This window comes from Notolepis coatsorum (assembly GCF_963971535.1).
Source record: "Notolepis coatsorum genome assembly, chromosome: 15".
NCBI classification, from domain to species: domain Eukaryota; kingdom Metazoa; phylum Chordata; class Actinopteri; order Aulopiformes; family Paralepididae; genus Notolepis; species Notolepis coatsorum.
In genome coordinates, this window is record NC_140179.1 from 86,816,584 (window position 1) to 86,829,907 (window position 13,324).

A 13,324-nucleotide genomic window follows, 5' to 3' on the forward strand; every position below is an offset into this window, starting at 1 on the left:
TGTATATATCCCATACCTACTCTTACTAGTTATACCACTGACCAGTATGGCTTTTACTACCATAGAATATCTATACCTGTATATCACTGTACATAATTATACTGTACATACATCAGTTTAGCATATATTACGCTGTAGCTTGTTATATACCGTAGATCATAACGGTATAGAACTTTTTTATAATTTATTTCCTGACACACTTAAATCTATCACACTCTATCCTACATATAGAATCAACAAACAAAGAAATAAGTGAAGCCAGACGAGTTGGCAGGCAGAAAATGGACCTCTTTATTTATTGGGTGAAAAAACAACAGTGCAGACCAAACCTGACCACAACCAAACCACTGACCACAACCAAATCAAATCCAACAGCAGTTCATCTTGCCAGTCTGGGTGAAACAGGATTAAATCCAAACAGGACCTAGACAGAACCAGACAGGACCTAGCTGGACCCACATATGACCTAGTTGGAACCGGACAGGACCTAGATGGATCCAGACTGGACCTAGCTGGACCCACATATGACCTAGATGGACCCACATATGACCTAGTTGGACCCGGACAGGACCTAGATGGACCCACATATGACCTAGTTGGACCCGGACAGGACCTAGATGGACCGGACAGGACCTAGATGGACCGAGACAAGACCCAGACAGGACATAGGGTGGGACAAGCAGAGAGCGGTTTTATTCTCTACTCGCTCCAGGAGTCTGTCCTCACCCCCACCACACCTAGTCTCCTAACAGGAAGTCAGCTGAAGGAGACGAGGGAAGGAAGGAGAGAGGAGAACTGGGACAGTTTGTTTCAGCTGACGTTCTCAGAATGAAGCGCTTTAGTTTGGTGGATGTGTTGAGATGAGATATTAATACTGAAGGTATTATATTAATTAATATTTATTATCTTAAGTCCAATCATCTGCCAGCTGGGAACATATGGATATCAAAACACAAGCAGACAGGATCAGCATGTCATTAGATACAGGATGAGGAGGGAGGAGTGGAGGAGAGAGAGAGGAGGGAGGAGTAGAGGAGAGAGATCAGAGAGGAGAGCGAAGAGGGGAGGCCAATGTCAGACAGATGGAATGATTAGATTAGTACCAGACTGGTCCTCGTGATTGGTTCTATTGATTACTGATCAATAACACAACAGATTGATCCAATAAGACAAACTATAAACCACTTATATTTGATATGGTCTGATCTGGTCTGGTTAGAAATACAGAACCAAGTCCAACAGTCTGGTCTCCTCTCCTCTCCTCCTAAAACAGCCAGACTGGTAGAACTCTCGATCAATCTTCAAGTAGATATCCTGCGTATGGTCTTATTCAGGATAAGGTGTTTATATGAACCAACTCAAAGACAGAATACTGGAGTAATATATGAATATGAATGCAGTTAAAGCCGTTTAAACTTGTCTCAAGAGAGGAGTAAAAGAAAGGAAGTCAGGACTATTGAAATTGGTCCAAAGACTAAACAGCTGATTGGTCCACAAATGAAACGCCGCCCACCCTGCATCCCAAGCATCCTATTGGTTACACCAGCGCCAGTTGCTCAGAGCAAACCCTTCTCCCATTGGTAGACAAAGCTGATCTCCGGCCCGATTCAATTCTCATTGGTCAGTATTTAACTCATGCCAACTGTCAGTCACTCAGCAGTGGCCAATCAGGCGACAGTACCTCTGGAACCTTCCGGAGTTAGAAAAAAAAGAAAAGAAAGATATTTTTTTTATTAAATTTTTTTTAAAGGAACGTAGAAGAAATGATGAAGTCGGCCAATCCAGCCTCGCTAGAAAAACAAAGAGGAAGTGGGAGGAGCTTCCAAGCCTCAGAATGGAATTACTATTCTTTACTTATTTTTTTGTTCTTTTTTGTCTTCCTTTTTGTCAAAGTCTTTTTCTGTTAGAACTTGTCGTTTGTTTCTGTCGTTTATTTAATCTTCTTCACAGCTCTTCTTATAACTGTTGATTCAGTGCAATGCATCATGGGAACGATAGATCGCTAGGAGGTGTGTGATGTTTCCATGTGTTACTGTCTACATGTGTGTACATATACTGCAAGTATATTTGTACTGTTACTGTATGTGTGTATAATATCCTGTATTGGCGTGTTTTATATGGAGAGAAATGCTGCAATTAGCACTACGATGTATGTATCTGTTTGTTTGTGTGTGCTGCCGGTGTTATCCCAGCAGCCTTTGTGCTGTGGTGCATCCTGGGAACTGTAGTTTTCTAACTGGTGTCCATAGACTCCATGTTGGCAGAGCTGGAATCCCTCTGGATGGAATCAAAGATGGCCGCCAGCTCCTGGTTGGAGGAGATCTGGGACTGGAACTCTGACATCAGAGGAGACTTCTCAGCCTCTGGGATGGTGAGGAGAGCGACTACCGCCCGCATCGCTGATCGCTTTAACTCGTCCTGCTTCTCAAACTCCTGCTTCACCGAGTTAGCCTTTACCTAGAGACAAGAGAAGATAGAGTTAGCCTTTACCTAGAGACAAGAGAAGATAGTTAGCCTTTACCTAGAGACAAGAGAAGATAGAGTTAGCCTTTACCTAGAGACAAGAGAAGATAGAGTTAGCCTTTACCTAGAGACAAGAGAAGATAGTTAGCCTTTACCTAGAGACAAGAGAAGATAGTTAGCCTTTACCTAGAGACAAGAGAAGATAGTTAGCCTTTACCTAGAGACAAGAGAAGATAGTTAGCCTTTACCTAGAGACAAGAGAAGATAGAGTTAGCCTTTACCTAGAGACAAGAGAAGATAGAGTTAGCCTTTACCTAGAGACAAGAGAAGATAGTTAGCCTTTACCTAGAGACAAGAGAAGATAGTTAGCCTTTACCTAGAGACAAGAGAAGATAGTTAGCCTTTACCTAGAGACAAGAGAAGATAGTTAGCCTTTACCTAGAGACAAGAGAAGATAGAGTTAGCCTTTAACTAGAGACAAGAGAAGATGGTTAGCCTTTACCTAGAGACAAGAGAAGATAGTTAGCCTTTACCTAGACAAGAGAAGATAGTTAGCCTTTACCTAGAGACAAGAGAAGATAGAGTTAGCCTTTACCTAGAGACAAGAGAAGATAGAGTTAGCCTTTACCTAGAGACAAGAGAAGATAGTTAGTGGGATGAGGAGGAATACCGGGCACTGGTGGCAGAAAGAACCACCTCCAGCTCAATGTGATGAAGACCAGGGAACTGGCTGTGGATCTGGGGAGGAGGAGTACACCTTTGACCCCAGTTTCCATCAGGGGGGTTGACGTGGGCATGGTTGAGGATTACAAATACCTCAGAGTACACATTGACAATAAACTGAATGGGTCAAAACATGCCGAGGCACTCTACATGAAGGGCCAGAGCTGACTCTACTTCCTCAGAAGGCTGAGATCCTTCAACATCTGTACAAGGATGTTGAGGATGTTCTACGAGTCGGTGGTGGCGGGCACCTTCTTGTACGCAGTGACCTGCTGGGGCAGCAGACTGAGAGCAGGGGATGCAAACAGGCTGGAAAAGCTGGTCAAGAAGGCCAGTAACATGATGGGGGTGGAGCTAGACTCTCTGGCGGTGGTGTCAGAGAGGAGGAGCCTTGCTAAACTCCACGCCATCATGGACAACCCATCCCACCCACTAAACACAGACTTGGCTGATAGAAGGAGCACATTCAGTGTTAGACAAAGACTCCCGAGATGAAATACTGAACGGCACAGGAAGTCCTTCATTCCAACAGCCATCAGTCTATACAACGCCTCACTGTGCACAGAGTAAAAGTAAAAACTGGCATAATATCTTCCTGGACTTTTTACATCAACATGCATTTTTTTTTTTTACATTTATTACTGTACATTCTACTGTATATTTTTGAATGTATATACATATTTCAGAATGTATATCCCTGATTATTTTTATTCTTAACACTTTAATCGCCGTTGACGTTGGAACACGTCATTCCCCGCCATGCTCATTCTGCCGAAGACGCTGGACAGCGTCTTTGATATCAATATTTCAAAAATCTGTGATCGAAATCATATTTCTCCCCCGGAGACATGAGATGTACTGGTGAGCCCCTATCAACTCTCTAACGGTTCAAGAGCGCCATCTGGTGGCCGATCGGCGGATCGCCCAGGGAAGAAACAGGAAGTGGAAGCTGGTGCTCATTTCAATTTGGTCCGATCACTCGGTAATAGTCCCAGGACTCGAGCTGATCACGACGGATAGTGATCCGTTACCAATAACTCGATAAACAACATGATTTGGACGTATATAATATTATACAACCTGGAAATGGATCGGATATTTCGACATCCCATAATAGAAAAAATTCTGTTCCACGCTCATCACGGCGAGAGGAAGCTACGGTGAGTTTCAGCGTTATTTTGTAATGTCTTCTATACTAACTGCTCTAATGATCATATCACCCACACTAGATGAATGATATAACGTTGCCCACGGAATTATAAACGACCCCCTCCCCCATCCGGTCATCATCAGATCATACGTAGTAACTTCTAGAAGTACGTCCATTTGAAATTTTTTATCTCGCACAGATTCCTACCAAACTGTATTTGATCATCAATATAATGCATTTAGGGCTATAAATCAAGTTCTGGAGAAAGCGGCAGAAAACGATAAAAACATACTTATACTTTAGACCGTATTTTAGTATGAATATGTGAATGAAAAAGTATAACGTTGCTACACCCTGAACAATAGATATAAGACGTTGAATGGGCCATAGTAATGTCAATTTAGCAATAAAATTTTAAAAGTTATAGGCCTGCAAAGAAGGGGAACTTCTCCATGTTAAATAGGGCTGGCGAGGGATGGTAAATTATGAATTTAACCCCGGCGATCAAAGTGTTAATTGTGTTTTGGGATTTTTGACCTAAATGTTTATTGTGAGCGGTCTGTAGTGCTGAAATTTCCCTCCGGATCAATAAAGTACTTCTATTATATTGTATTCATAGCCTTTACCTAGAGACAAGAGTAGATAGTTAGCCTTCACTAAGTTAACCTTCACCTAGAAACAAAAGAAGATAGTTAGGCTTCACAGAGTTAACCTTTACCTAGAGACAAGTAGATCTTTGTAGATCTGTCAAAAGCATTCAACACAGTTGATCAGACTCTTTCTATTGCAAATGTTAAGGAATTTTGGCTTTGACACATCTGCCTGCAAATGGTTTCAGAGCTATTTATTGGAGAGACATCAGTATGTGAAAACAACAAATGTCCAGTCAGAATCTTTGCCCAATACATAGGGAGTACCGCAGGGTTCAAGCTGGGGCATGTATTATTTACTATTTATATTAATGATATTGTCCCTTCATTGAGGGGTTGTCAGGCTCATCTCTATGCGGATGACACTATTGTCTATTGTGTTGCCGACTGTACAACTAGTAGGGGTGGGAATCACCAGTTTCATCACGATACGATATCGATTCTTTGGACAACGATACGATATTTTCCGATATCACAAAGTCTGCCACGATACGATTCGATTCAGGTGCCTGCGATCGATATGAGACGATATTATATGCCCATTTAACACAATCAGTAACATTTAAATCAACAAAAAAAAGACAATGGAAATATCATTTGACATTTTTGAACTCTTCCAGACATTTAAATGAAAAACAATCTATTGTTTTTAATACAAATAGACCTCCTGTTCACTGTTTTTGGTTCGTTTTTTTTCCGATATTAATATCCTATTCACTGTCACAGAGCTGTATTTTGTCTGGAAAAGGCATATTGGGAGTCCGAAGGTGCAGTACCGGCCAGATGGCGCTGTCTCGAGAATGCAGTCCTTCCCAGTCCCCAATGGACCTCTGCTGTTCTCTCTATGGCTCTATCAGCTTAGCTTAGTTAGCTTACGCTAACGCAACGTTAATTTAGGTATTTAACGCGACGTGGGCATAAAGGAATGGCGAGGATGGAAAGCATGTTGGATGCATTTGACCCGTTGTGGGGGAAAAAACAACAGGCACTTATTTCGGGGTGGCAAAATAGGCGGACTCTGAAACAATGCTGTCTAACGTCTACACACAGAGATATTGTTGTTGTTGTTCCGGCCGGGCGGATATGCTCACCAGGGGATTTTCAAAATAAGAGTATCGCAATATGAATCGATCTTTTTACGTTGCATCGATCCTATTTGATAATTGATAATAGATCGATATATCGATCTGGATCGATGTATCGTCCCACCCCTAACAACTAGCCGTTGAAAAATTACACTTCTCATTTAATACTTTGCAGGATGCAAATATATTTGTCTGTTTTGGATTATGGATTCAGATTATTTTATTGTCACATCGTTCAGTACCTTACAGCAAAGAGTGGAATTCACTTTGTTGTGGTTCTTCGACCATAGCAATATAATATAAATAAAATTTAATTTGCATAGAATAAAAATTAAATATAAATAAAATAACGGCAAGATGACTATATACAGTTCTAAATAAGTGCAGTGGAGACAGTTTATAGACATGCTGCTGCTTCCACTCTAAAGCCTTTGGATTCTGTATATCATGCTGCCCTTAGATGTATCACCGGTGACAGTTATGGTAACAGTCATTGTATCCTGTATGTTAAGGTTGGGTGGTCCTCTTTGACAGAGACGTGACTTGCACTGGCATCTGTTTCAGTATAAGGGCATTATTGATGATCTCCCACCCTACATCACTTCATTACTGGACCAGAACTCTGGACCTTATTACACTCGCTCTGGTGATTGGCTTTACCTTATGCTTAATACATTGGGCGCCAAAACCCGAGATTTCTCGGGTTTTCATATTTTTTTTCTTTTATTCGATTTTTTTATTCTATCCAGTGTCACGGACCTCTGTGTTACCATAGGAAAATTCTGAGATCCCAAGAGTGCAATACCGGTCGCATCCTGCTAGGTGGCAGTATCGTCCACCCTTTGAAACCTTATTTCACACTGTGTGTCGCATCTAATTTCGTCCGGGCGGAGAATTTAGACCAAGCCAAGTAAAGCGCTTCATCCCATCACTTCAAAACGCGTTCAGCATATATTGAGGCATATCTTGTGCCACTTCATGTCAGGGACCCGATAATAATAATAATAATAACTTTATTTGTATAGCACTTTTCATACAGAGGTTGCAGTTCAAAGTGCTTCACAACAGCAAAAAATACAGGCATAAGCGAGCATAAAAAGATAGACAGGTAGAATCACAGTGTTTCACATTAGGATCTAGCATCCCAATAGGCTCTCCGCTTACAGTTTTCAGTAACACAAATAGTAAAAATAGTTTAAAATGATTCAGTTTAAAAATAGTCAAAAAATTATAAAATAGAACGGACATAAAAAATACAGGCATGAGCGAGCATAGCAAGATATGGCAAATCACAGTGTTTCACATTAGGATCTAGCATCCTAATAGGCTCTCTATTCAGTAATACTCCTGTAATTCATGAACAAATAATCACAGTGTTTCACATTTGGATCTAGCAAATAATAAGAATAAAATGATTCAGTTTAAAAATAGTCATAAATAATCAGTGTTTCACATTTGGATCTAGCAAATAATAATAGTTTAAAATGATTCAGTTTAAAAATAGTAATCAGTAAGAAGTAAAAAGTGCAATAACAGACACATGAATTTGATAGGCAGTGTAAAAGAGTAGGCAGGGTAAGAATAAATACAAGTTGTGTCAGGATATCCCTGATGTTTCCTCTTGCCACTAGGTGGTGGCAGATATCTATCAGTGAAATGCCTGAGCAAAGAGATAGGTTTTAAGCTGTCTTTTAAAGATGTCTAGCGAGTTGGCTTCCCTGATGTTTTGGGGTAGTTTGTTCCATAGTTTTGGGGCATAGTTGATAAAGGCTGCATTACCGATCCTCTTTTGACTGCTTCTGGGAGCCTCTAGTAGTCCAGCAGCTGATGATCGCAGTGTTCTTGCTGGTGTGTAATTTATTAGAGTGTTGGCGATGTAGCTAGGTCCCTGTCCATTTAGAGCTTTGTATGTAAGGAGAAGGACCTTAAAGTCAATTCTAAATGTTACAGGAAGCCAGTGTAAAGCGGCTAGGACTGGACTAATGTGCTCTCTCCTTTTGGTTCTAGTTAGCAGTCGGGCTGCAGAGTTTTGGATTAGCTGAAGCCTCTCTGTGGTTTTCTTAGGGAGACCTGTGAAAAGTGCATTACAGTAGTCTAACCGGCTAGATATGAATGCATGAATTAGCTTCTCAGCATCGTTCTGATTAATAAATGGTCGTACTTTTGCTATATTTCTGAGATGGAAGAACGATGTTTTCGTCACTTTGCTAATATGAGAATTGAAGTTCAGTTCTGAATCTATGATAACCCCAAGACTAGTGACCTCAGATTTGATCCAAGGGGTTAGTCCCCCCAGGTTCTTTATTAATGTTTCTTTTTTAGTTTTGGAGCCGATAATTAGAATTTCAGTTTTGTTCTCGTTTAGTTTCAGGAAGTTCTTACTTATCCATTTATTTATTGCCAGTAAGCAGTCTGTAATGGAGCTAATCGCTGTATCATTTGGTTCAGCAGATATGTACAGTTGTGTATCATCCGCATAGCTATGGAAATCTACATTATGTTCTCTGATGATATCACCCAGCGGTAACATGTAAAGGGAGAAGAGTAAAGGACCTAAGCAACTCCCTTGTGCAACTCCATAGTTGTTGTCGTATATATCAGACATGTGATCTCCTAGTTTAACATAGAATTTCCTCCCTCTGATGTATGTTTTAAACCAGCCCAGCACATGGTCTGAGAAACCGACATGGTTTTCAAGACGATCGATTAGAATATCGTGATCGATTGTATCAAATGCTGCACTGAGATCTAACAGGATAAGGATGGAGATCTTATTCTCGTCAGAGTTTAGTCTGAGGTCACTGATTATTTTGGTGAGGGCAGTTTCAGTGCTATGATATTTTCTGAATCCTGACTGAAATTCTTCTAAGATGTTGTTTTCTTCGACTTGGTAGTACAGGTAGCTCTGAGCAGTATGTATGTAGTATTTATGCTGTAGTACCTTGGTAGTACAGGTAGCAGTATGTATGTAGTATTTATGCTGTAGTACCTTGGTCGTACAGGTGGCTCTGAGCGGTTCCACTAGTCGGTCCAGTCTCTGGAGGACAGCGCTGGGACACAGAGACGACAGTCTGGCTAGCATCAGAAACGTCAACATCTACAAGACAAAATATCATCATCATCATCATCATCATCATCATCAAGACACTAGACATTGTACACTCAAAGGTTTTTAAGTGTCTTTGTACCTTGATATCATAGTGGTCTTTGAGTCCATCTTCTACATGATTTAAGAAAGTGAAGATGTCCAGTCTGTCCAGGCAGCTGTCCAGTAAAGTGTACATGCACTCAAACGCTGCCTTCCGCAGGTCCAGACCATCATCGACTGTGTGTTTGAAAGGACCCATCTCCACCTAGAGACAGAGAGGACAGAATATATCATCAATACAATACAGTGCATGCTTAACAGTTTGAGTGCCAGCCATTAACATGGGAAACATGGTTAAATGCCAGGACCCACTTCAATGATAGCGTTGTGAATGCATAATCTCTCTTAAATTATGGCTATGTGTCTAATCTGCCTGTCGTTTATCAATGACTTGTTTGCAGTCAACATTGTCTAACCGGATATTTTTTATTTTTATTTAAATCGGTTCATTTCCGTTTTATAGCATTTTGAAAAGCCCTAGTTTTTTCAGGAAAATATATAGATTCCGTGATAAAAGACATTTACTGGAATATTCTAGCATACACAAAAACGGTCATTTTTCGGCATATTTATGAATCGTTTTCAAATAAACGCTAGATTATCGATAGTATAATGTGTACTTATGCACGCTATAGAAGCGGGCTGAAAAATCGATTCTCTCATTTCCTGATCGCGCACACAGACACACACACACACACGGGGCAAACGCTTATATCTCCGTGAAAACAGCTCTGATTATCCTAAATTCCTTACCCGAGATCAGATGTTATCCAAAAAGATTATTCCAATTCCTGATCGCCATTCCAAATATCGATCACGCTTATTGATTACAGTGTTGGGTCCTGTAAATACATAATCCACGCATTTTCCGGGCCGGCGAGCACAATCGATCCTTCAGATGCCTCGACGGAAAAGTAAAATGAGGAAACTGGCCACCCCCCCTGCATCAGTGTAAAGTAATGGGGTGCAGTTACACAGGGAGAGACGATAGGGGGCGGTATCTTCCCAATTGAGCTCAGAGAGACTCTGCAGCACTAACCCGAGGCTCGATTGATGAAATATGAATTCAAATCGCCAATAAAAAAAGAAAACGACAAACAAACGCTATATAGCATCGGGGGCACTCAAAGGTCGGCATGAACTAACAACAAAACGCATCCGTGGCACTCAATGTGTTAAAAAGGTGCTATAGACAACATTCAGGGGCTCCGGGCTGCGTTTTTTGCCGATCAAACAATACATTGTTGGCAAGTTGAATTTGCCGCCTTTCGATCGTCACCGCTGATCACAAAAATCATTGACCACCTTTGTAGCCAATGAAATTCTGGAGCCAACTCTATCCCATGCGGGGGCTGATCGCAACGAGAAAGGGGTAGAAGAAGCCAGGGAAGTCCTTCGTTTTGACTAGAGCCTCGGAATCAATGGAAGCGGACGGCCATTTTGGATAATCATGTCAAATTAATGGCGATACACACATTACAAAAACCTTTGTAAAACACAGATTATCTGTGGGATTGTTACTTTGGACCTGTACTGTAGATAAAACTTCAGGCTATGGAATCGTTATAATAATAATAATAATAATTCATTTATTTTATAGAGCGCTTCTCAGTAACCCGAAGTCGCTGACAGTAGGCAGAAAAAAGAAAAAACAAAGAAACAAAAGAAACATAAAACCACAGGGGAAACAGGAAACAATATGAATACACAGGAACATAGAGCCACAGTAACAGACAACAAAAAATACAGGAGCCTGTAGGGGAGGGGAGGCAGAGATGGTAGGGGAGGCAGAGAGGGGAGGGGAGGCAGAGAGGGTAGGGGAGGGGAAAAGGGGGGCGACAGGTTGGAGGAGGGTGGTTATGGGTAGGGAAGGTTAAAAGCTAGGGAGAACAGGTAGGTTTTGAGACGGGATTTGAAGGTCGAGTGTGGGGGAGTCTCCGATGGTCTGAGGGAGGGTGTTCCAGAGTCGGGGTGCAGCACGTGAAAAGGCCTGATCACCAAAACGTTTGAGTTTGGATGACGGGACAGTGAGGGAAGCAGTGGAAGAGGACCGGAGGGAACGGGTGGGGCGGTAAGGGAGAAGGAGGTCAGTCAGGTAGGGGGGGGGGGGGCAGGCTATGAAGGGCTTTGAAGGTGAGGAGTAGTAGTTTGAAGTTTATGCGTTCCTTAATCGGGAGCCAGTGGAGAGTGGAGGACAGGAGTGATGTGGTCACGGGACCGGGTGTTTGTGAGGAGGCAGGCAGCTGAATTTTGGACCATCTGAAGTTTATGGAGGGGGCGGGAGGTGATGCCAGTGAGGAGGGAGTTGCAGTAATCAAGGCGGGAGGAGATGAAGGCGTGTATGAGGGATTCAGCGGCAGGGGGGGAGAGGCAGTGTCTGATTTTGGCGATGTTGCGGAGGTGAAAGTAGGAGGTTTTGACGACGGAGCGGACATGGGGGTCGAATGAGAGGGTGGGGTCCAGGATGACGCAGAGGTCAGAATGTTTCCTTTCAAAAGAGACCAAACTCATGCATGTGCTAGAAGTATAAAGTATAATAAATCACAAATTAATTTGGGTATGCAATTGCCAGGCGTGTTATACAAAACTAGCCCCATTTTTGCCCGATGCATATGCGGTTAAAAGATAAATGAATGATTACTCTACATAAACATGTTACCTATATCACCTTTAATCTAGAGGGAGAGACACATTGAAATGTAGATAGTTAATTAGATAATGGCATGCCAATGCATCACAACACACGACACCACCCAGCCAGCAGGTGGCGCGATAATTAAACTCTACCTCTCTAATCAGCTCCTTCCTGACTTTGGTCTCATTGTACAGGTGTGGCAGAACAGTATCCAGGAGCTCTCTGATCAGGCTGGGCTTATTATGGGCTGCCGAGTTGAATGTTACCAAGGCAACACGGCGGACGTTCAGGTCTGGGTCCTCCAACGTCTTCAGGAAGTCACCTGAAAAATCAACCAATAACAGATGGAGATGTTCAATCACATGGGCCATTAAGAGCATTTAGTCTCATTAAGTCATACATCATATTCATATTAGCTTATTATTGATTATCAGCTGATTCAGATCAACTACATGGAAATGACACTCTAGAGTTGGTTGAAAAACCAACATGACGTGATATTAGGGATGCCGTGAAAACGACTGAGCTGTGTGTGTGTGTTTTACCTATGCAGTTCTTCAGCAGGGGGTCGATGGCCTGTGGATGATCCGAGATGGTGAATTTAACAGCTGTGACCACAGAACTCCTGGCATAAGATGAGCCTGAAAATACACAAGATTACTAATTTAATACAGCAGATTAGTCATTTAACAGTAGATTACTCATTTAACACAGCAGATAGTACACATTCTGCAATCTGTTAATACAATTTTCAATCAAACTCATGTAACAGTAGGTTACTGTATATATAAATACATGTATATTTGAGCAGCAAGAGGGTGGGTGTGAAGAAGCAGCTCATCCACAGGTGTGATGGTATTCTGTATCGTTATTACCGGCATTGCTTTTAAATGTATCCATTAGGGTTGGGTACCTTTTTCCTGGTACTTTACTCTCTATAATAATTGTTTTTCCTTTTTCAATTGTAAAACTAAACTAAGTCTAAACTTCTCAATTTTAACATTCAACAATCTTTTTTATGTTGCATGATCATGTATACATTTATAATGCATTATTCTTTTTTATGTTTAAATATCAACATTATCTGGCCATCTTCAGTAAATACTAGTAAGTAAGTAAGTAAAAGTTTATTTATACTATCAAGCTCCTCTGACCCCATCTGGTCTTTCCAAAGAGATGAGACGTGCATGCGCTGGCGCGCGCACACACACACAGACAGACACAGACAGAAAGGGAGAATGGCTTATAGCAGACTTAATGATTTTAGAATATTTCAGCTAATGTTAAATGTTTATTATCATCAACTATCCAGTTCGTTTTTATAGTGTAACATTTGGCTACTTAAAATCTTTGGAGAGAGAGGGGGAGAGAAAAAGAGGGAGAGACTCAGCTTTCCCTCACTATTGGAACTTGAAACTGATGTTGCAGGGTATTTCTCCACTGAGTATTTCCAGGGTTAGCTTAGCGACG

General features: G+C 41.5%; 1 protein-coding gene across 1 annotated transcript in view; it reads right to left on the minus strand.

The window, feature by feature from the left end:
- Positions 1-267: 267 nt before the first annotated feature.
- cand1 (cullin-associated and neddylation-dissociated 1) overlaps positions 268-13,324 on the minus strand; it is an 80,860-nt gene continuing 67,803 nt past the window's right edge. Inside the window, exons 22-26 of the mRNA XM_084330078.1 lie at positions 12,400-12,495; positions 12,007-12,176; positions 9,260-9,424; positions 9,061-9,168; positions 268-2,457 (exon numbers count right to left, since the gene is read on the minus strand). Coding sequence (XP_084186204.1) covers positions 2,233-2,457; positions 9,061-9,168; positions 9,260-9,424; positions 12,007-12,176; positions 12,400-12,495 — 764 coding nt within the window. The 3' untranslated portion in view covers positions 268-2,232. The remainder of the gene's footprint in view (positions 2,458-9,060; positions 9,169-9,259; positions 9,425-12,006; positions 12,177-12,399; positions 12,496-13,324) is intronic.